The sequence below is a fragment of the Crinia signifera genome, chromosome 6 (genome assembly GCF_055691185.1).
Source record: "Crinia signifera chromosome 6, ASM5569118v1, whole genome shotgun sequence".
Classification (NCBI taxonomy): Eukaryota; Metazoa; Chordata; class Amphibia; order Anura; family Myobatrachidae; genus Crinia; species Crinia signifera.
This window is the reverse complement of record NC_139222.1, coordinates 278198303-278221599: the sequence shown is the minus strand read 5'-3', so window position 1 is coordinate 278221599 and position 23297 is coordinate 278198303. Positions and strand designations below refer to the sequence as shown.

Sequence of the window (23297 nt, the reverse complement as noted above, 5' to 3'; positions counted from 1 at the left end):
CTCCCAGATTGCCAGAGAACACCATACAGCGATGGTTGGCAATCTGCGTGGCCTACTGAATTACGCCCCCAGTTCTCTGTGTTTGCTGTGGAGTGACTCTCGGGAGATCTGTGTCCGGAAAAATAATTGATAATTCTCAGCCTTTCACCCACACTAAGGCAAAATTATAAGTACTATTCACTGGATGCTGTTTACTAAGGGGCGTGTGGAGGCGCCCGATGGCACGTACTGTACAGTAAAGGGCATATGGAAAGGTCTGATGGCATGTAAGGGGCATGTGATTGCACTTGATTGGCTTGCACGCATCCTACGACCTTTTCATACCCCCACTATCCACGTCGGCGTGCAGTTGATTTTATATAGTGTGGGGAGCACAGCGAGCCACGGAGCCCGAAGTGTGGCGAGCGCAGCACGCCCCGCGAGGGGACACGGAATACATGTAAAGTAATATGCGTCCCCTCGCGGGGATTGCTGCGCTTGCCACGCTTCGGGCTCGGTGGCTCGCTGCGCTCGCCACACTATATAATATCAACTCCACGCCGACGTGGATAGTGGGGGTATGAAAAGGTCGTAGGACGCGTGCCGCCGCCCCTCGGGTGCTTATACAATTTAAAATCGCATCGCATGCCGGCATATGGCATGCGATGCCGTATGACTGAATATCGTGGGCGCCGTGCTAGGAAACAAGTACCCCAAATTGTTAGAGTAGCATTAATAGTTGGATGGATGGGGGAAGGCTTATATGTTTAGGAGTCCACGGTAAGTTCTCTATCGGGAAAGGTATAAATGACGCCTCAGTGCTTACCCACTGTTTATTATCCCTCTCTCTAGTCCACTCTTGAATCCTATTTAAATGAATAGCCTGGTAGTACAGCTTAACCCCTTCCTGACAGAGCTAGTTTTTGCGTTCCTGACAGAGCCATTTTTTTCAAATCTGACATGTCTCACTTAAGTGGGGATAACTTTTTTTTGCTTTTACTTATCCCAGTGATTTTGAGATTGTTTTTTCGTGACACATTGTACTTCAAATTAGTGGTAAATTTGGGTCGATACAGTCTGTGTTTTTTTGTGAAAAATACCAAAATGTCGTGAAAAAATGGAAAATTTAGCGATTTGCAAAATGTTAAATTTTCTGCTTGTGAGACAAATAATCATACCACTCAAAATAGTTAATAACTAACATAGACCATATGTCTACTTTATGTTTCCATCATTATTTCAACTTCCTTTTAATTTTTTTGGACACTAGGAGGCTTACAATATGAATAGCAAATTCTCAAATTTTCAAGAAAATTTCAAACACTGATTTTTTTAGGGACCAGTTCAGTTCTGATATGACTTTGAGGGACTTGTATGTGAGACACCCCCATAAATGATGCCATTTCAAAAACTGCACCCCTCACAGTATTCAAAACAGCATTTTGGAAGTTTGTTAACCCTTTAGGTGTTTCACAGGAATTAAAACAAAGTGTAGGTGAAATTTCAAAATTTCATTTTTTTTGCAGATTTGCAATTTTAATACATTTTTCTAAGGAACACAGTACATTTTACTAGAGAAATGTGACTAAAAATTGATTCCCCCAATTCTTTTGTTTTCAAAAATATCCTATATGTGGCCCTAGTGTGCACGTTGACCAAACCACAGGCTTCATAATAGAAGGAGCACCTACTTGATTTTGGAGCCTCCTTTTTATGAGATTATTTTTTAGGCACCATGTAGGTTTCTAGGCACCATAAGATGCTAAAATTTAGGAACCCCCCCCACAAGTTACCCCATTTTGCAAACTACACCCCTCAGGGAATTCATCTAGGGGTATAGTGTACATTTCAAACCCCCAGGGGTTTCACCAATTGTGGTACAACTGGGCAGTGAAAATGAAAAATTACATTTTTTACACAAAAATGCAGTTCTGGCTCAAAATTTTTCATTTTCACAAGGAATGAAGGAGACAAAGCACCCCAAAATCTGTGCCCCAATTTCTCCCGAGTACCGCAATGCCTCACATGTGACCAAAAAATACCAGTTGGGTGCATGGCAGGACTCAGAAGGGAAGGAGTGATTTTTGGATTTTGCAGCTCAGATTCTGGTGGAATTTTGGTGGGTGCTATGTCGCATTAGCAAGACCCCCCAAGCACCAATACAGTGGAACCCCCCCACAAGTGACCCCATTTTGCAAACTACACCCCTCAGGGAATTCATCTAGGGGTATAGTGTACATTTCAAACCCCCAGGGGTTTCACCAATTTTGATACAAGTGGGCAGTGAAAATGAAAAATTACATTTTTTTACACAAAAATGCAGTTCTGGCTCAAAATTTTTCATTTTCAGAAGGTATGAAGGAGAAAAAGCACCCCAAAATCTGTGCCCCAATTTCTCCCGAGTACGGCAATGCCTCACATGTGAACAAAAAATACCAGTTGGGTGCATGGCAGGACTCAGAAGGGAAGGAGTGATTTTTGGATTTTGCAGCACAGATTTTGGTGGAATGAATGGTGGGTGCTATGTTGCACCAATACAGTGGAACCCCCCCACAAGTCACCCCATTTTGCAAAGTAAACCCCTCAGGGAATTCATCTAGGGGTATAGTGTACATTTCAAACCCCCAGGGGTTTCACCAATTTTGATACAAGTGGGCAGTGAACATGAAAAATTACATTTTTTTACACAAAAATGCAGTTCTGGCTCAAAATTTTTCATTTTCAGAAGGTTTGAAGGAGAAAAAGCACCCCAAAATCTGTGCCCCAATTTCTCCCGAGTACGGCAATGCCTCACATGTGACCAAAAAATACCAGTTGGGTGCATGGCAGGACTCAGAAGGGAAGGAGTGATTTTTGGATTTTGCAGCTCAGATTCTGGTGGAATTTTGGTGGGTGCTATGTCGCATTAGCAAGACCCCCAAAGCACCAATACAGTGGAACCCCCCCACAAGTGACCCCATTTTGCAAACTACACCCCTCAGGGAATTCATCTAGGGGTATAGTGTACATTTCAAACCCCCAGGGGTTTCACCAATTTTGATACAAGTGGGCAGTGAACATGAAAAATTACATTTTTTTACACAAAAATGCAGTTCTGGCTCAAAATTTTTCATTTTCAGAAGGTATGAAGGAGAAAAAGCACCGCAAAATCTGTGCCCCAATTTCTCCCGAGTACGGCAATGCCTCACATGTGACCAAAAAATACCAGTTGGGTGCATGGCAGGACTCAGAAGGGAAGGAGTGATTTTTGGATTTTGCAGCTCAGATTCTGGTGGAATTTTGGTGGGTGCTATGTCGCATTAGCAAGACCCCCAAAGCACCAATACAGTGGAACCCCCCCACAAGTGACCCCATTTTGCAAACTACACCCCTCAGGGAATTCATCTAGGGGTATAGTGTACATTTCAAACCCCCAGGGGTTTCACCAATTTTGATACAAGTGGGCAGTGAACATGAAAAATTACATTTTTTTACACAAAAATGCAGTTCTGGCTCAAAATTTTTCATTTTCAGAAGGTATGAAGGAGAAAAAGCACCCCAAAATCTGTGCCCCAATTTCTCCCGAGTACGGCAATGCCTCACATGTGAACAAAAAATACCAGTTGGGTGCATGGCAGGACTCAGAAGGGAAGGAGTGATTTTTGGATTTTGCAGCACAGATTTTGGTGGAATGAATGGTGGGTGCTATGTTGCACCAATACAGTGGAACCCCCCCACAAGTCACCCCATTTTGCGAAGTACACCCCTCAGGGAATTCATCTAGGGGTATAGTGTACATTTCAAACCCCCAGGGGTTTCACCAATTTTGATACAAGTGGGCAGTGAAAATGAAAAATTACATTTTTTTACACAAAAATGCAGTTCTGGCTCAAAATTTTTCATTTTCAGAAGGAATGAAGGAGACAAAGCACCCCAAAATCTGTGCCCCAATTTCTCCCGAGTACGGCAATGCCTCACATGTGACCAAAAAATACCAGTTGGGTGCATGGCAGGACTCAGAAGGGAAGGAGTGATTTTTGGATTTTGCAGCTCAGATTCTGGTGGAATTTTGGTGGGTGCTATGTCGCATTAGCAAGACCCCCAAAGCACCAATACAGTGGAACCCCCCCACAAGTGACCCCATTTTGCAAACTACACCCCTCAGGGAATTCATCTAGGGGTATAGTGTACATTTCAAACCCCCAGGGGTTTCACCAATTTTGATACAAGTGGGCAGTGAACATGAAAAATTACATTTTTTTACACAAAAATGCAGTTCTGGCTCAAAATTTTTCATTTTCAGAAGGTATGAAGGAGACAAAGCACCCCAAAATCTGTGCCCCAATTTCTCCCGAGTACGGCAATGCCTCACATGTGACCAAAAAATACCAGTTGGGTGCATGGCAGGACTCAGAAGGGAAGGAGTGATTTTTGGATTTTGCAGCTCAGATTCTGGTGGAATTTTGGTGGGTGCTATGTCGCATTAGCAAGACCCCCAAAGCACCAATACAGTGGAACCCCCCCACAAGTGACCCCATTTTGCAAACTACACCCCTCAGGGAATTCATCTAGGGGTATAGTGTACATTTCAAACCCCCAGGGGTTTCACCAATTTTGATACAAGTGGGCAGTGAACATGAAAAATTACATTTTTTTACACAAAAATGCAGTTCTGGCTCAAAATTTTTCATTTTCAGAAGGTATGAAGGAGAAAAAGCACCCCAAAATCTGTGCCCCAATTTCTCCCGAGTACGGCAATGCCTCACATGTGAACAAAAAATACCAGTTGGGTGCATGGCAGGACTCAGAAGGGAAGGAGTGATTTTTGGATTTTGCAGCACAGATTTTGGTGGAATGAATGGTGGGTGCTATGTTGCAGCAATACAGTGGAACCCCCCCACAAGTCACCCCATTTTGCGAAGTACACCCCTCAGGGAATTCATCTAGGGGTATAGTGTACATTTCAAACCCCCAGGGGTTTCACCAATTTTGATACAAGTGGGCAGTGAAAATGAAAAATTAAATTTTTTTACACAAAAATGCAGTTCTGGCTCAAAATTTTTCATTTTCAGAAGGAATGAAGGAGACAAAGCACCCCAAAATCTGTGCCCCAATTTCTCCCGAGTACGGCAATGCCTCACATGTGACCAAAAAATACCAGTTGGGTGCATGGCAGGACTCAGAAGGGAAGGAGTGATTTTTGGATTTTGCAGCTCAGATTCTGGTGGAATTTTGGTGGGTGCTATGTCGCATTAGCAAGACCCCCAAAGCACCAATACAGTGGAACCCCCCCACAAGTGACCCCATTTTGCAAACTACACCCCTCAGGGAATTCATCTAGGGGTATAGTGTACATTTCAAACCCCCAGGGGTTTCACCAATTTTGATACAAGTGGGCAGTGAACATGAAAAATTACATTTTTTTACACAAAAATGCAGTTCTGGCTCAAAATTTTTCATTTTCAGAAGGAATGAAGGAGACAAAGCACCCCAAAATCTGTGCCCCAATATCTCCCGAGTACGGCAATGCCTCACATGTGACCAAAAAATACCAGTTGGGTGCATGGCAGGACTCAGAAGGGAAGGAGTGATTTTTGGATTTTGCAGCTCAGATTCTGGTGGAATTTTGGTGGGTGCTATGTCGCATTAGCAAGACCCCCAAAGCACCAATACAGTGGAACCCCCCCACAAGTGACCCCATTTTGCAAACTACACCCCTCAGGGAATTCATCTAGGGGTATAGTGTACATTTCAAACCCCCAGGGGTTTCACCAATTTTGATACAAGTGGGCAGTGAACATGAAAAATTACATTTTTTTACACAAAAATGCAGTTCTGGCTCAAAATTTTTCATTTTCAGAAGGTATGAAGGAGACAAAGCACCCCAAAATCTGTGCCCCAATTTCTCCCGAGTACGGCAATGCCTCACATGTGACCAAAAAATACCAGTTGGGTGCATGGCAGGACTCAGAAGGGAAGGAGTGATTTTTGGATTTTGCAGCTCAGATTCTGGTGGAATTTTGGTGGGTGCTATGTCGCATTAGCAAGACCCCCAAAGCACCAATACAGTGGAACCCCCCCACAAGTGACCCCATTTTGCAAACTACACCCCTCAGGGAATTCATCTAGGGGTATAGTGTACATTTCAAACCCCCAGGGGTTTCACCAATTTTGATACAAGTGGGCAGTGAACATGAAAAATTACATTTTTTTACACAAAAATGCAGTTCTGGCTCAAAATTTTTCATTTTCAGAAGGTATGAAGGAGAAAAAGCACCCCAAAATCTGTGCCCCAATTTCTCCCGAGTACGGCAATGCCTCACATGTGAACAAAAAATACCAGTTGGGTGCATGGCAGGACTCAGAAGGGAAGGAGTGATTTTTGGATTTTGCAGCACAGATTTTGGTGGAATGAATGGTGGGTGCTATGTTGCAGCAATACAGTGGAACCCCCCCACAAGTCACCCCATTTTGCGAAGTACACCCCTCAGGGAATTCATCTAGGGGTATAGTGTACATTTCAAACCCCCAGGGGTTTCACCAATTTTGATACAAGTGGGCAGTGAAAATGAAAAATTACATTTTTTTACACAAAAATGCAGTTCTGGCTCAAAATTTTTCATTTTCAGAAGGAATGAAGGAGACAAAGCACCCCAAAATCTGTGCCCCAATTTCTCCCGAGTACGGCAATGCCTCACATGTGACCAAAAAATACCAGTTGGGTGCATGGCAGGACTCAGAAGGGAAGGAGTGATTTTTGGATTTTGCAGCTCAGATTCTGGTGGAATTTTGGTGGGTGCTATGTCGCATTAGCAAGACCCCCAAAGCACCAATACAGTGGAACCCCCCCACAAGTGACCCCATTTTGCAAACTACACCCCTCAGGGAATTCATCTAGGGGTATAGTGTACATTTCAAACCCCCAGGGGTTTCACCAATTTTGATACAAGTGGGCAGTGAACATGAAAAATTACATTTTTTTACACAAAAATGCAGTTCTGGCTCAAAATTTTTCATTTTCAGAAGGAATGAAGGAGACAAAGCACCCCAAAATCTGTGCCCCAATATCTCCCGAGTACGGCAATGCCTCACATGTGACCAAAAAATACCAGTTGGGTGCATGGCAGGACTCAGAAGGGAAGGAGTGATTTTTGGATTTTGCAGCTCAGATTCTGGTGGAATTTTGGTGGGTGCTATGTCGCATTAGCAAGACCCCCAAAGCACCAATACAGTGGAACCCCCCCACAAGTGACCCCATTTTGCAAACTACACCCCTCAGGGAATTCATCTAGGGGTATAGTGTACATTTCAAACCCCCAGGGGTTTCACCAATTTTGATACAAGTGGGCAGTGAACATGAAAAATTACATTTTTTTACACAAAAATGCAGTTCTGGCTCAAAATTTTTCATTTTCAGAAGGTATGAAGGAGAAAAAGCACCCCAAAATCTGTGCCCCAATTTCTCCCGAGTACGGCAATGCCTCACATGTGAACAAAAAATACCAGTTGGGTGCATGGCAGGACTCAGAAGGGAAGGAGTGATTTTTGGATTTTGCAGCACAGATTTTGGTGGAATGAATGGTGGGTGCTATGTTGCACCAATACAGTGGAACCCCCCCACAAGTCACCCCATTTTGCGAAGTACACCCCTCAGGTAATTCATCTAGGGGTATAGTGTACATTTCAAACCCCCAGGGGTTTCACCAATTTTGATACAAGTGGGCAGTGAAAATGAAAAATTACATTTTTTTACACAAAAATGCAGTTCTGGCTCAAAATTTTTCATTTTCAGAAGGAATGAAGGAGACAAAGCACCCCAAAATCTGTGCCCCAATTTCTCCCGAGTACGGCAATGCCTCATGTGTGACCAAAAAGTGGCAGGACTCAGAAGGGAAGGAGTGATATTTGGAGTTTGCAGCACAAATTCTGGTGGAATGATAGTGGGTGCTATGTCGCATTAGCAAGACCCCCAAAGCACCAATACAGTGGAACCCCCCCACAAGTGACCCCATTTTGCAAACTACACCCCTCAGGGAATTCATCTAGGGGTATAGTGTACATTTCAAACCCCCAGGGGTTTCACCAATTTTGATAAAACTGGGCAGTGAACATGAAAAATTACATTTTTTTACACAAAAATGCAGTTCTGGCTCAAAATTTTTCATTTTCACAAGGAATGAAGGAGAAAAAGCACCCCAAAATCTGTGCCCCAATATCTCCCAAGTACGGCAATGCCTCACATGTGACCAAAAAATACCAGTTGGGTGCATGGCAGGACTCAGAAGGGAAGGAGTGATTTTTGGATTTTGCGGCTCAGATTCTGGTGGAATGAATGGTGGGTGCTATGTGGCATTAGCAAGACCCCCGAAGCACGGTGAAATTATGAACCTAATATTCCATAGATGTGTGGTATATTTTAAAACACTCCTTTATACATAGGCCGGGTTTGTCGGGGCAAGTGTCACACTGGAAAATAGTTTGCTTTCTTATTCCCTTTTTATAGCAAACTTTGCACCTTTTTTGTGTCCTGCCCTTTTTTCCAGTGGAGGGGATTTCATCAGGAAAATGCTGCCCTGGTACAATACGGGGGCCAGTACTAGAAGTACTGGGGCCCTCTGCCTGCTGGTTCCCAAATATTAGGCCCTTTATGACTTCCTCTTGAAAGTGCATAAATGTCCCCCTCTGGCCGGTAGAACGGAATAGCACGTAAGCGTTATACAGTGCCATCTGGATGATATACACGGCCACCTTCTTGTACCAGATTTTTGTTTTCCGCAGGGCACTGTACGGCTTCAGTACCTGATCTGAAAGATCCAGTCCGCCCATGTACCTATTGTAATCCAGGATACAATTAGGTTTTGAGGTGTGGGTACTGGTACCTCGTACAGGGACGGAGGTGGTACTGTCTCCGTGAATTGTTGTCAGTATAAGGACATCCCTCTTGTCCTTATATTTGACCAACAACATATTTTCGTTGCATATTCCCCTGCTTTCACCCCTTCTCATTACTTGGGCAATGTGCGTTTTTGGGAGGCCTCTTTGGTTCTTGCGCACAGTACCGCAAGCTGCTGTACCTCTTGAACCAAGGGCCTTAAACAGGGGGATGCTAGTGTAAAAGTTATCCACATAGAGGTGATAACCTTTATCCAGGAAGGGGTGCACTAAATCCCAGACAATTTTCCCACTAACACCTACGAGGGAGGGGGGGCATTCTGGCGGTTCAATTCTTGAATCCTTCCCTTCATAAACCCTAAACCTGTGGGTGTACCCTGAGGTGCTTTCACACAGTTTATACATTTTTATGCCATACCTTGCCCTCTTACTGGGAAGGTACTGGCGGAATTTAACCCTTCCTTTAAAATGTATAAGGGACTCGTCGATACAAATAAATTTTTCAGGGATGTACACCTCTTCAAATTTGGCACTGAAATGATCAATGACCGGCCTGACTTTGAATAGCCGGTCAAAGGTGGGATCATCTCTGGGTGGGCACTGTGCATTATCGGTGTAATGTATAAATTTAAGAATTGTCTCAAATCGAGTCCGGGTCATGGCCATACGGCAGTGGTTCCCAAACTGTGTGCCGTGGCTCCCTGGGGTGCCTCGGGACACTTGCAGGGGTGCCCCGGGTTGGTGGTCCAGGACCAATTCAAATGAATTATTTATGGGCAAACCCAGTGCTGGTGGCTGACAATCATAACATATGTACAAACAGAAGCAAATCCTGCCCTTTACCACTTAACTGACCCTTAGGACCGCATATAAACCCAATCTACTTAATGTAATATGCATTCTGGGTTTTTTGTTTGTTTGTTTTTTTGGCCATGGGGTGCCGTGAAAAAAAATTCTGATACTATAGGGTGCCGTGATTCAAAAAAGATTGGGAACCCCTGCCATACGGTAAAATGGAGTACTGTACAGAACATCTGTACTCCAATATTGCCTAATTTCTGGCTTTTTTACTATGCCCATATGAAACACCAGACCCCAAAACGTCATCATCTCTACTGCATCTACAGGGGTCCACCTAGCAAATGATGACGTGGGGTTTTAAGCAATAAACTGCTGGGCATATAAATTAGTTTGGTCCACCATTAAATTTATAAAATCATCAGAGAAAAATAATTTGAAAAAGTCAATTTCTCTGAGACCTGTGGAATCAAATTGGATTCCTGGCATGGCCAAAAACTCAGGAACCTGGGGCTCAAAATTGTCTGGTGGTGGGGTCCATACGAGATCAATTGTTGGGGGGGGGGGTCTCAGCTGCTCTACGGGGGCGTCTTTGAGGGGGTCCCTCATCACCAGAGGAGGAAGAGGAGCTTAAGACGAATCCTTCAAATTCCCCGCTTGCATCACTGGCTGTGTCAGAGTCAGAGGCAAGCATGGCATATGCCTCCTCCACTGAATACATTCTCCTGGATGACTGGGAGGACATTTGGGAGGACATTTGGGAGGACATTTGGGATGCCATTTTTATTTTTGTGTTACTGGTAGTGAAATGTTTCAACACGTGTATAGTGTAGGGGGGGGTACAAACTTTATTTCAACCCGGGGGGTATGTAGTGTGTAGTGTGTATGTAGTGCAGAAAAAAAAAAATACTTTATACCAATAAAAAAAAAAAAAAATTAAGGGGTTAAAAATAAAAAATTGAAGGGGTTAAAAAAAAAAAAAAAAAAAGGTCCTGCGCCAAAAATTGAGCACAGATGTTGGTCAGTAACGTCTGTCACTGAACAGCGCTCAAAGGCAACAGGAATTTGATCAAAAAAAAAAAAAAAAATAGATCAACCCTGTGCCGAAAAAGCTGATCAGTGATGTACGTCACTGATCAGCGCACAGTGGCCACAGGACACCCACAAAATCACAGTGTGTGTAAAAAAAAAATTAAAAAAAGACCCCACAGCACTCACAAAAAAAAAAAAAGGTGATCAGTGATGCGACACTGATTACCAGTGAGGTGCAGCAGGTGCACAACCTTTGGTGCAACTGACAGTGCAACTGACAGGTATATATATATAAAAAAAAAAAAACCTCTGTACCCCCAAAAAAGTTGCTGATCACCTCAGATATAGTGATCAGCACAAAAGGCGGGGGCAGCAGACACAAAATTTAGCACTCTCTATCACTCTCTGTCACTATCTCTCTCTATCTCTCTATCTCTCACTATCTATCACTCTATGACACTGCAGCAGCAGCACTGACAGGTATATCTATATATAAAAAAAAACCTGCGCCCCCAAAAAGTTGCTGATCAGTTAATTTATACTGATCAGCACAAAAGGAGGGGGCAGCAGTCAGTTATATAAAAAATATATAGCACAATCTGTCACTATCTCTCTCTATCTCTCTCTCTCTATCTCTCTATCTCTCTATAACTATCACACTGCAGCAGCACAAAATATAGCACTCTGTCACTAGGCCTCTCTATCTATCTCTCTCTCTCTATCTCTCTCTATCTCTCTATCTCTCTCTCTCTATCTATAACTATATCACACTGCAGCAGCACAAAATATAGCACTCTCTGACACTATCTCTCTCTCTATCTCTCTCTATCTCTCTCTATCTCTCTATCTCTCTCTATCTATCTCTCTATCTAGCTATTACACTGCAGCAGCACAATTTCACAGCACAGGAAGGCACAAGTAGCAACAGGATCCAGGAAGCATCCAGCACACTACAAGCACAGATCAAGCAGTGATCAAGCAGTGATGAAGCAGTGATCAGGTAAGTATGGAGCAAGGTTCTGGTCAGTATATGGCGGCAGGTGGGCACGGTGACCGCACTGCACGCTATTCCAGACCGGAATGGCGTCTGCAGTGCAGTCACCGTTAGTTTAAACCCCCCTCCATGGCTGTGATTGGTCCGTCGGTCCGACGGACCAATCACGGCCTTTGGGGGCGGGCGGGGTGAGGTGGGGTGACACCAGTGTCACCCTTACACCCCGCGGTGATTGGTGCTGTACTTTACAGCACCAATCACCTCCGATCCCGTGTCACCGGCGAACGTTATTCGCCGGTGACACAGGAAAACGCTGTGAATGGCTGTTCACACTGAACAGCCAATCACAGCGATCGCCGACGGGGGGGCGGCATCGCAGCCCCCCCTGGGCATGCACGGACATGTCTGCTGTCAGGGACAGCAGACATGTTGAAACTGTCACCGCGTCTATAGACGCGGTGACAGTTTAAATCCATGACGTACATTTACGCCATGTGTCGGGAAGTGCTTCCCGACCATGACGTAAATGTACGTCAAATGTCGGGAAGGGGTTAAACTTTGGAAGCCGAAGACCTCCCATCTCTTCTGGACTTGACTATAGACGAAAGCTTAATTCTCTGGTATTTTTTGCCCCATATAAATTGCCTAATTAATGAATCAAGTGATTTAAACCAACATTCCATGATCTGTATTGGTAACGTCTGAAATAGATATAGACATTTGGGCAGAGTGTTCATTTTAAGTACATTTATCCTTCCTATCCAGGAGTTGTTTCGGTACTCTTTACCTAGAAGGGCGCCCACGATTTTGATCTTGGGCATCGCAAGGTAAAAAATCGCGTTGGTCGCATCGCATGCGACCAAAAAATCGCATGCGATGCGACCGACACGATTACCGCGATTTCCCATAGGGAACAATGTTAAATGTCCCAATTGACCCGATTTTACATAGGGAACAATGTTAAATGGCCCACAGAAGCCAAATAGGCACCCTGAAGTGTGAAATGGCCCCCCCAATTGTTAACGCCACCCCACGATCAACGTGAACCCGAAGCGCGGCGAGCGCAGCGAGCCAGGCCGCGAGGGGCGGCGGTACGCGTCCTACGACCTTTTCATACCCCCACTATCCACGTCGGCGTGGAGCTGAGAATAGAAAGTGTGGCGAGCCCGAAGCGTGGCGAGGGGACGCGGATACCTTCACAGGTATCCGCGTCCCCTCGCGGGCTTCACAGATGTCCGCGTCCCCTCGCCACGCTTCAGGCTCGGTGGCTCGCTGCGCTCGCCACACTTTCTATTCTCAGCTCCACGCCGACGTGGATAGTGGAGGTATGAAAAGGTCGGAGGACGCGTACCCCTGCGCTCGCCACGCTTCGGGTTCACGTTGATCGTGGGGTGGCGTTAACAATTGGGGGGGCCATTTCACACTTCAGGGTGCCTATTTGGCCTCTGTGGGCCATTTAACATTGTTCCCTATGTAAAATTGGGTCAATTGGGACATTTAACATTGTTCCCTATGTAAAATCGCGGGCATCGCATCGGTCGCATCGCATGCCATTATAATGGCATGCGATGTACATGCGATGCCCGCGATGGGCGCCCTTCTAGGTAAAGAGTACCGTTGTTTCATGTTCCATCTGGAAAGTTCCGATCTAAGTGAAGAAAGTAGTGGAGTGAAATTAGTAGAAAAAAGATCGTTTACATTTTTTTGTAATCTTTACACCTAAATACATGAGATATGAAGGGCTCGCTGCGCTCGCCACACTTTCTATTCTCAGCTCCACGCCGACGTGGATAGTGGAGGTATGAAAAGGTCGGAGGACGCGTACCCCTGCGCTCGCCACGCTTCGGGTTCACGTTGATCGTGGGGTGGCGTTAACAATTGGGGGGGCCATTTCACACTTCAGGGTGCCTATTTGGCCTCTGTGGGCCATTTAACATTGTTCCCTATGTAAAATTGGGTCAATTGGGACATTTAACATTGTTCCCTATGTAAAATCGCGGGCATCGCATCGGTCGCATCGCATGCCATTATAATGGCATGCGATGTACATGCGATGCCCGCGATGGGCGCCCTTCTAGGTAAAGAGTACCGTTGTTTCATGTTCCATCTGGAAAGTTCCGATCTAAGTGAAGAAAGTAGTGGAGTGAAATTAGTAGAAAAAAGTAGAAAAAAGATCGTTTACATTTTTTTGTAATCTTTACACCTAAATACATGAGATATGAAGGGCTCCAAATAAATGGAAATGCTAATTTTAGTTTTACTGTTACTTCATGTGGTGCTGAAATATTTAGTGCAAGTGATTTTGAAAAATGTATTTTAAAATTTGAAAGTTCGCCAAATCTTGTAAACTCATTCATTAAATGTGGAAGTGAAGTAGTAGGGTAAGTAGTGGAAACACAAAGGTCGTCTGCCAATAGTGCCAGTTTATATTCAGCTTCTCCTATTCGTATTCCGGAGATATTTTTATTATCTCTTATAGCAAGAGCAAGGGCCTATATACACAGTACAAAAATAAGAGGAGACAAAGGGCACCCCTGTCTCGTGCCGTTGCCAATTCCCAGTGACCCTGACAGTGCCATTTATCTTAACTCTTGCTGACGGCAACCTATACAGGGACAAAATCCTATGCAACGCCTTTGGACCCAGTCCCATTATGCTCCAGTGTTGATCTCATAAATATCCAGTTCACTCTGTCAAATGCTTTTTCCGCATCTGTAGACAGGAGGATCGTTGGGACGTTCTTTATAGAAGCACGTCAAATTAAACTGTTTTGTTGTATTATCTCGTGCATTCTGCAGGAGACTCCCTGAAATAGCAGCAATCTCCCTTTCTCCCTCATTGGTCTAACAATCTCCCTCATTTTACCTAGCCCACATTACGCTGTTACATTTTTTGGGGACAAAAGGAATCAGAGATAGATATGTTCACATTGAATCATCAGCACCAATTCCCACCTCTCAGATGTAGCAGTACACACCCACGCTTCTAGGGGCCACGTTCACAATCTCTTTTCACAATCTCTCCATATATGGGACTAGACATGCCCTTTAATTGGAGCATGACACGCCCCCCTCAATGGGGCGCTGTGCAAATTTCTACTACCAACTATAATCTCCCTGAAACTAGTTTTCAAAAGTAGGCAAGTTTGACTTGGTCCCCATGTATCAGCTGGGGCATCAACACCTTCAATCTGTTAGCAATACGTTTGGAATACAATTTAGGATCAACATTCAATAGGGATATCGGCCTATAACTGGAGCATAGGGAGGGGTCCTTTCCTGTCTTATGAATTACTGTGATGTGTGCTTCTAGAGACTGGGGAGAAAAATGCTCTTCACTGGATACTTCAGTAAACGCCTTTAGTAGCATTGGGCCCAATGTGACAATATCATCAGCTACTGCATGTACGGAGCAGGGGGGTGGGGGGTTGTGTCACTGACCGATATCATAAATGATATCGGACAGTGTGTACACTTAGTATCGTTCTCCCACAGGAATGGCTAAATGTGTTCTCAGCTTTAGTAAATTTACCCCAGAGTTGTGTTTTTTTTTTTTCACTATAAAGCATATGGGATGCAGTCATTGGGTCGAGCTTTTGCCTTTCGACCAATAGTGGTTGACCCTAGCGCCCACAGTAAAGCATACCTGCCTTCTTTCCATAAGGCATATCAGGGAGATTGTAAAGGTGACACCTAGAAGCAGAAGTGGATTTTCCACAAGGCAACCTAGGTGCCTGTCTAGTGCAGGGTTGCCTAACTACCCAGAAATTGTGTCCCTCTCCTGTCCCCCTGGAAAGGTGGGTAACCCTCCTGGAATCTGGGGGAGCCCCGCTCTGCCCCCTGATTGTGGCTTCCTCTTCCTGACCGCGGCATTTAAATAACCCTATCTGCCGATCTCCGACGAGGGGGCGGGGCTAAAGTGTTATAATAATGCCATGCTAGCCACGCCCCCTCCGCGGAGATCGACAAATCGGGTAATTTACCTTCCAGGAGCGGGGCTTAATGTCATCACGCTCAGGAGGGTAGGCAGCTATTCTTAGTAATTTCTAAAAACTCTACAGATTGAGTAACACTTGTTCTCTTTTCTTATACAAGTTATTTTCGTCCTTATCTCTCATTTGCTTCTGCAATATAATAAGCTTCCTGACAATTCAGTTCTCGGCAAAGTACAAATCTCGTGACTTATCTTTCATCAACAGCAGATAGCAGCAGCTGTATGTATATCTATCCATCAACAGAACCTTATGCCTGCGCTCAAATCTATCTGTAAAATATCCTATATCAAGTAATATATATATATATATATATATATATATATATAAAATATATATCAGCATTTCTCAGTACAAGATTTCACGAAAACAAATACGTTACCAACCCCAGGAGTGCGCTGCTGTGTAGTATTTAAATCAAACTGGGCAGGGGCGTGTTAAGGGACCAATTCTGGATCAATCATAGTGTTATCCCCAAACTGGACCAGTAGCGCACGCAGGGGGGGTTTCCGAGTACCCAGAAACCCCCCCAGGAATCTAAGGGCCATTGTCTGAAAGCTGAGGGTCTCCTCTTTCCAAGAGTACAAGAATTTTTAAAATCGGACCTTGGGAACCAGAGATATCTGACTTCAAAGCAGTGGTCCCCATCCAAGCCTGTTAATTGCTGTTCCCAGTCAGATATTTCAGGTTGTGTCTGACGTAGAGTTTTTCTGAGGATATATTCCAAAATCTGTGGCTCTCCCCCTTTGAAGGACACTAGAAGCTTGTCTCTACTGTTCCCAGAACCAGAGATATCAGCCTTCAAGCAGCTGGTTACTGCTCCAGCTCCACACACCTGGTATGTAGTTTTATATACTCCTTGGCAGATGGCTCTGCCTCCTGAACTCTGATCCCCTAGTCCCCAATACCATTTGGTAAGTGGCATTCTCTAGTTTTTAATTCCATTAAAATCTAAGAAATCTATTTCCGGGAACTGGAGATATCTGCAGTCTAGCAAGTTGTCCTCCCACCAGAAAATTATGAATAATAAGCCCATTCCACTATACACCCCTCCTCTGCATATTAAACATCCTCTACCACACTGGAAGTTATGTATCAGGGGCCCTTCATTCAGCCCAATGCCCCCTTCTCCCACCATCTGTGCAGTAAAGGGGTAATTAGTGGAAATTACTGATCCAGGCCCTACATACTGAGCGGTTGATATAATACCCCCTACCACCCGCGGGACATCAAAACATACACTGGGTCACCTAAGTGTCCATCTCTGTACTTTGCTCCGCACCTCTGGAAACCCCCTTCTGAAAATCCTGCGTTTGCCCCTGTGGACCGATGACCCTACTCCGCGGCTGTTGGCTGCTGATCAGAAGTAGCCTGGGAATATACAGATGGAGCAGCTCCCATCAATCAAATCGGCCACCACCAGCCGCTGCCATCCATTGGAAGGGGGCTCACGCGCCCTGTTTAGACAGATCCCTCCGCTGCCCTCTGCCGCCTCCTGCAGCTGCCCCGATGCCCCCAGTAGCTGCCCCCAGATCTGAAGAAAAAACTCTAAGAAGGGGAAGGGGGTAGGGCACTTCTTAAAGGTTTGTTGCTTTACTCAATAGCTGCTGCTGTAAACAGGGTAATAACTCCTGTAAAAAAATTACACAAGAAAACCCCCTAGGGGCGATATATAAATGTATCAGATGGAATAGTCTTCACAATTTTAATTATATAATAATAATTTTTTTTTAAATCACAATTTATAACAGCATGATATGGTATATGATGGAATACGGCATGAACAGCTGAAGTACAGAGTGCAAGAACCTATGGATGCCCTTTGTACAGTTCGAACTTCAAAGCAATGCTCAAAATGCTGGTGTGATATTTAGCGAGTAATATTCCCCACTCCTGGTTGGTGGAATCGCTGTAATATCCATTGAAAGTCAAGCGGTAGCGCTGTGATGTTGAAGGCATGGACTAGCCCGTCCCTCTAGGGGGTGATGAAATAACTTGGAGTCCACTTTATCCAAGGATCTGGATGATGGCACATATATCAATACTCACTTAGAATGCTAAATGTATATAACAAAGTAAAGGTACATTCGGATGTTGCGATTTTGCCATTCTTGGATAGGCTGGAAATGGTGTATTACAACGTTATCTTCTTTACTGATGAAACTCAACAGTACGTCGTACCTGCACCTTTATGTTTTTGGTATAATTTTTAATTCTTGTAACTAGTTCTTGTAAAACGGGTAAACCAGTGAAACCATTAAAAAAATTACTCAAATAAATGTCTTAACTTAAGATACAGTGGGGCGGCAGATGTATTAAGTATGGTGAAGAGATAAACTGGAGATAAAGTGGAAGGAGGGGGAGGACTACTTTGTCCATTCTCTCTACCTGCTGCCTCATGTTCTGACCATCCCTGCCAGGCTCACTTCTTGCCTTCAGGTTTCCTTACCTGCACCTCAGCTGGTTTCTTTAGGTGAGTATCGACACCTTGTTTTCCAGAGTACCGCTACTACCTTTTTAATGGGATGAAAGCACAGGTAAAACATATAGAATACCAAGTTTTAAGTTCAGCTAGAGGTTGAGAAGATGACTACAAATTAGAGAAGTTTTGGGATAAGAGAAGACTATGAGATACTTCGCATTTCCAAAAATGACCCCACCTTCCCAGAAGGCTCAGCTTAGGTGGGAAAATGTCCACCTTTCCAGGTTTTGAACGTTGCCTATTTGAGATGTCCACAAACATTGTTCCAAATCCCAGACTTGCCTACATGAGTACATGTGTCCTGTATACCTCTATATATATCCTTGCTCTTAATGCGAGAGCCCCGATAATCTCTTGATACCGTCACAGTGTAACACTCTCTTGGTTGCTGGTTTTACTCTTGCTGCAATCGGTGGGTTTTGTCATCTCTTCACTAAACGCGCTCTCCATGAGCTTGTGCAGGGATTGGCGCAGCTTGCTCTTGAAGTCTTTGCCCATGAAGACGTATAAGATTGGGTTGATACAACTGTTGGTGAAAGCCAAGGCCTGGGAGAGTTCGTTGAGATGTTCCATTGCTGTGTCTTTAATGTACAGTAGCAGTATGCCAATGATGTGGTAGGGGGCCCAGGTCACAAAAAATGCCACTATGATAGCAAATACAACCTTTGTGGTTTTTCTACCTTCCTTCCCAAATCTGGAATGTTTTACTTTTAGTGCCAGACGTATGTAACAGGCAGAGATGATCAAAAGAGGAAATAGAAATCCAAATATCATACGTGTAACAGCAACAATGACTTCAGGAACTGGAGTAGGATCATGAGCTTCCAAAGGCCCAACGATGTAATCTGTGGTCAAATTCATGAATGAGTAGTCAGTGTAGTAACTGTCTGGATCTTCAAAGTCTACATGGCCGTACTCATAGCTGCACAGAGTGATGTTGTCATCGTCTAAGAAGGTCTCTCGGTAAATGAAGACGGGAAGGCACATCAGGAACGACAGCATCCAAATGACCAAGCAGACCAACCATGCCATCCTCAGGCTGCGGTGATTCTGTGCCCACACAGGCCGGACAACCAAAATGCAGCGGTCAATGCTTATAGCCACCAGGGTGAAGATGCTGGCAAACATATTAAGGATTATGATGGAAGGTAAAATCTTGCAGAGCGCTGGTCCATACAGCCATTCCCAGTAGAAGTACTGTGCGATGGAGAAGGGGATACTAAGGCAGCAGGTTAAGTCGGCCAGTGCAAGGTTCCAAAACCAAACTGTGTTCACTGTCCATTTCATCTTCACGCCAGTGACCCATAGCACAAGGATATTGCCAGGAACACCCACCAGAAAGGTGATAGCCATACTCAGTATGGTGAGGAGACGTACTGGGCAGGTATTGCAGAGAGACTGCAGAGTGTGGTCACTGTTCACATCGCTTGCATTGAACATCCTGATTCCCTGTAAAGACAATGAAGAGAGTTACTGGTTATTTAGGCGACCTGTTGCCATCATTCGTATTTACCGGTACATATCCCGTAACAGTCCACTGCAAAAACGTTTCAGTGACTATGGACCAAGACTTGTTTGGGCAGAGAATGATATGGCCAAAGGCAACTGGAGTATGGCCAAGTGTGTAAGATGGGGTGAAGGGAAAATGGTTTTCTGCACCGTGAGCTCTGTTCTTACAGCAGCTGATATTCTTTATAAAAATGGTTTACAAATGGTTCATTTATCTGCATTTTTTGGTACTTGTTTAGTTTTATGGTGGCAGTTACGTAGTTTACGTAGTGCTGTATTGAGAATAGCAATACAGCATTATGCTGCCTACGTAAACTACGTAAGTGCTTCTGGTGCCCTGAAACGACACAATGGTTCATATCCCCACTATCCCCTCTCGCCGCACTCGCCACACTTCGGGCTCGGTGGCTCGCTGCGCTCGCCAAACTTTATAAAGTCAACTCCACGCCGACGTGGATACTGGGGGTATGACGTGGATAGTGGGGGAAATGTGTGTGTGTATTGTGCTTTATACTTACCGTCCTCCGGCCCAGCCACTGCGTCCATCAAGTTCACCGATGGGCAGCGTTCATTCCCCCTCCTCCGGCAGTCACTCCCCGGCAGCAGCGTTCAGTCCCCCTCCTCCGGCACTAGCAGTGGACAATGTACGCAATTAGCGTAGTGCCGCTGGGGGGAGCAGGGAAACCATGTGATGCTCCCCCATCGGCAATACACTGAATTACGTAGATTTCTGGCGCCAGGGAGTGACTGCCTGAAGAGGGGGACTGAAAGCTGCCACCAGGGAGTGACCGTCACCCACAGGGATTGCCGACCGGAGGACGTTAAGTATAAAACAAAGCATCCACCACCCTGCTCCCCATGCTCCCAGTGTAGCTTAGGCTACGTTGAAAACATAGCGTAGAGCTGCCGCCGTGAAACTAGACAAGTACCCATTTTTTTATATGGGTCTGGGGTGTTTTTAATCTTAACACCTTGGGGGAAATTTACTTAGAATGGCCGTATATGGCTGATCCCCATACAAACGGGTACAAATGGTATCGGCCTTATTCATAAATATGAACAGAGAATACAGCAAATTTTCAAAGCTGCTATATTCTCCTCATTCATATCTTCCGATGTTTTAGCCATTAGTAGACGTTCGGATTTGACGGCCCTATTTACGGATCAGCCAGATCAGTGCAATGCTGCCCTGTGTAAAAAAAGAGAAAAAATAAATAAAAAAAAAAAACAATGTGGGGTCCCGACGCCCGGCTATAATCAGCCCTGGGCTCATTATAAGGAAGAAGCTTACCGCAGTGGAGAATTGGCCCTGTACAAACAGGCCAGAAGCTCCCTAACACGGGAGATCAAGCAGGGGAAAAAAAAGTTTCTCAGACAAGCTGGCGAACAACCTCTCAACCAATGACCACTCGTCACTGTGCAGAGGCATGCAAGCCATAACAAGCTACAAGATCTCTTGAACCCCCACCGCCACGCACCAGAAACTAGTGGACGAGCTGAACAAATTCTACTGCAGGCTTGAGAAGGGACCCACCTGCATCGGCTCTACTCCAAACCAGTGCAAAGCTGCATGCCCACCTCCCTTCCAGAACCGCCACCCTCAGGCTCTTTGAGTAGACCAAACAGAGGTAGAAGGTATGTTCATGAGGGTTAAACCTAGGAAAGCTGCAGGCCCAGACAGAGGGCGGTATTCAATGTGAATACCGGCGGCGTGCAGCGAATCCTGTTTAGGATTCGCTGCACATTCACCACTGCTCGCTGCGTTCCGGAGCCTCGCCGGCTCCGGTATTCAACGAGTCAGGGGCTCGCTGCCCCTGACTGGCGAATTGGAGCTCCTGTGGCGGACGCCGCAGGGAGCCTGAGGACAGTGGCAGGCAGGGAGATGGAAGACTCCCTGCCTGCCCCAGAACGTTTGTGGGGAGGAGGTGGGCTCCCCGGGTGCCAGGCAGCATAGGCTGCCCCCCGGGGGTGCCAGCAGGGGACCGGGTATATTCACTACACCCGATCATGAATATGTAATGATCGGGTGAAGTGAATATATGAATATCTAATGAGCGGCTCGGCTCCCGGCCCCCTGCTGGCTGGTCTGTGTAAAAAATATATATATATATTTTTTTTTTATTAAATATATATTCATGTGCTTACAGCACATGAATAAAAATAGCATTTTCCTCCTCAGAATAAAATTCCTGATTTTTTGACACCAATTGTAAAAAAACAAAACACTTTATTTTAAAAGTTCACCTTCCACTTCACCATAAAAAGATAGCGATTGCTACTCGGTGAATCATGGCGAAAAAAACCTTGAAATGTATTCGCCATCTGGTCATTGAATAGGGTGATTCACCATTTTAGTCAGAAATTCACCTTACAGCACAAAATCGCCATAAAAACCTGGCAAATCAGCCTCATTGAATACCGCCCAGAGTGTCTCCATCTGCCCTAAAGTCCTATGCCACACAGCTCTTCCCACCTCACTGGAAATGTGTAAGGTCTCCTCCTGCTTCAAAGGCACAAGTATTGCCCCAGTTCCCAAGAACTCAACTGCGAAAGACCTAAATGGGAAACCCTCCCATCAGGCAGACACTATGGGGTGACATTCTATGGGATGAGATTTGTGTTTTTTGGCAAAATTTGCGCAAAAAACGGCCGAAATCCGATTTTCGCATATTTAATGAGATGCAAAAAAGGCAAAAATCGCAGATTTTGCCGCGAAATCGCACTTTTACAAAGTGCGATTTTAACTCGCGACGGAACTCGCATCCAGATGTTTTCCCATTGAAAAGTATACAAATCGCATATTTAATGAGATGCGAATTTGGGAAATGTGTCTTAAATTCGGCAAAAAATCAGTCCAGGTTCTGATATGTGAGTTGGCCAGAACCCTGCACAGATCATTGAGATCTGTGCATGGTTCTGTGGTAAAAAATGTTTTTTTTTTTTTACGAAAAAAATTACGTGGGGTCCCCCCTCCTGAGCATAACCAGCCCCGGGCTCATTGAGCCGGACCTGGTTCCAAAAATACGGGGGACAAAAAGCGTAGGGGTCCCCCGTATTTCTGAAACCAGCCCCTGGACTATTGGACCGGTCCTGGTTCCAAAAATACGGGGGACAAAAAATCTGGGGGTCCCCCGTATTTTGAAACCAGCACCGGGCTCCAACAGCCCGCAGTGTCATGCCACAGCCGGGGGACACTTTTTACATAAGGTCCCCCGGCCGTACCATGAGCACCGTGGCTGGTCAGCCTTGGACGGGGTACCTGGAGGAGTGGGGACCCCCCCATAAAGGGTCCCCCCCCCAGGCTTCACCCGTCCAGGGCTGAAGCCCGGGGCTGTCACTGGCGTCCCTGGCCAGTGGACGCGGGCCTGATGGGGTTACCGTATATTCCGGCGTATAAGACGACTTTTTAGCCCATAAAAATTTTCCCTCTAGTGGGGGGTCGTCTTATACGCCGGGTATGGCATATATTCACTAAAGGGTACCTCTCCTCGCCCCCCCCCCCTTCTTATGCATACGTACCGTACCTTAATAATAAGAGATAGAAGTACGGTATTTGTCTGCATCAGTGTTTTCTTCAGCCTAACGGCCTGTCAGATTACGCATTTGATGTCGGCGGCAGGCTCGGGTGTTTTCGGTGGGGC

General features: G+C 45.3%; 1 protein-coding gene and 1 long non-coding RNA gene across 3 annotated transcripts in view; one reads left to right on the top strand and one right to left on the bottom strand.

The window, feature by feature from the left end:
• The window catches only part of LOC146009408 (uncharacterized), a 40457-nt gene that overhangs the window by 5616 nt on the left and 11544 nt on the right, over positions 1 to 23297 (top strand). The window lies entirely within an intron of this gene.
• C3AR1 (complement C3a receptor 1) overlaps positions 17271 to 23297 on the bottom strand; it is a 28831-nt gene continuing 22804 nt past the window's right edge. For both annotated transcript variants that reach the window (XM_083149735.1, XM_083149736.1), the window contains exon 2: positions 17271 to 19596. In XM_083149735.1, coding sequence (XP_083005861.1) covers positions 18511 to 19587 — 1077 coding nt within the window. In that variant the 5' untranslated portion in view covers positions 19588 to 19596 and the 3' untranslated portion in view covers positions 17271 to 18510. The remainder of the gene's footprint in view (positions 19597 to 23297) is intronic.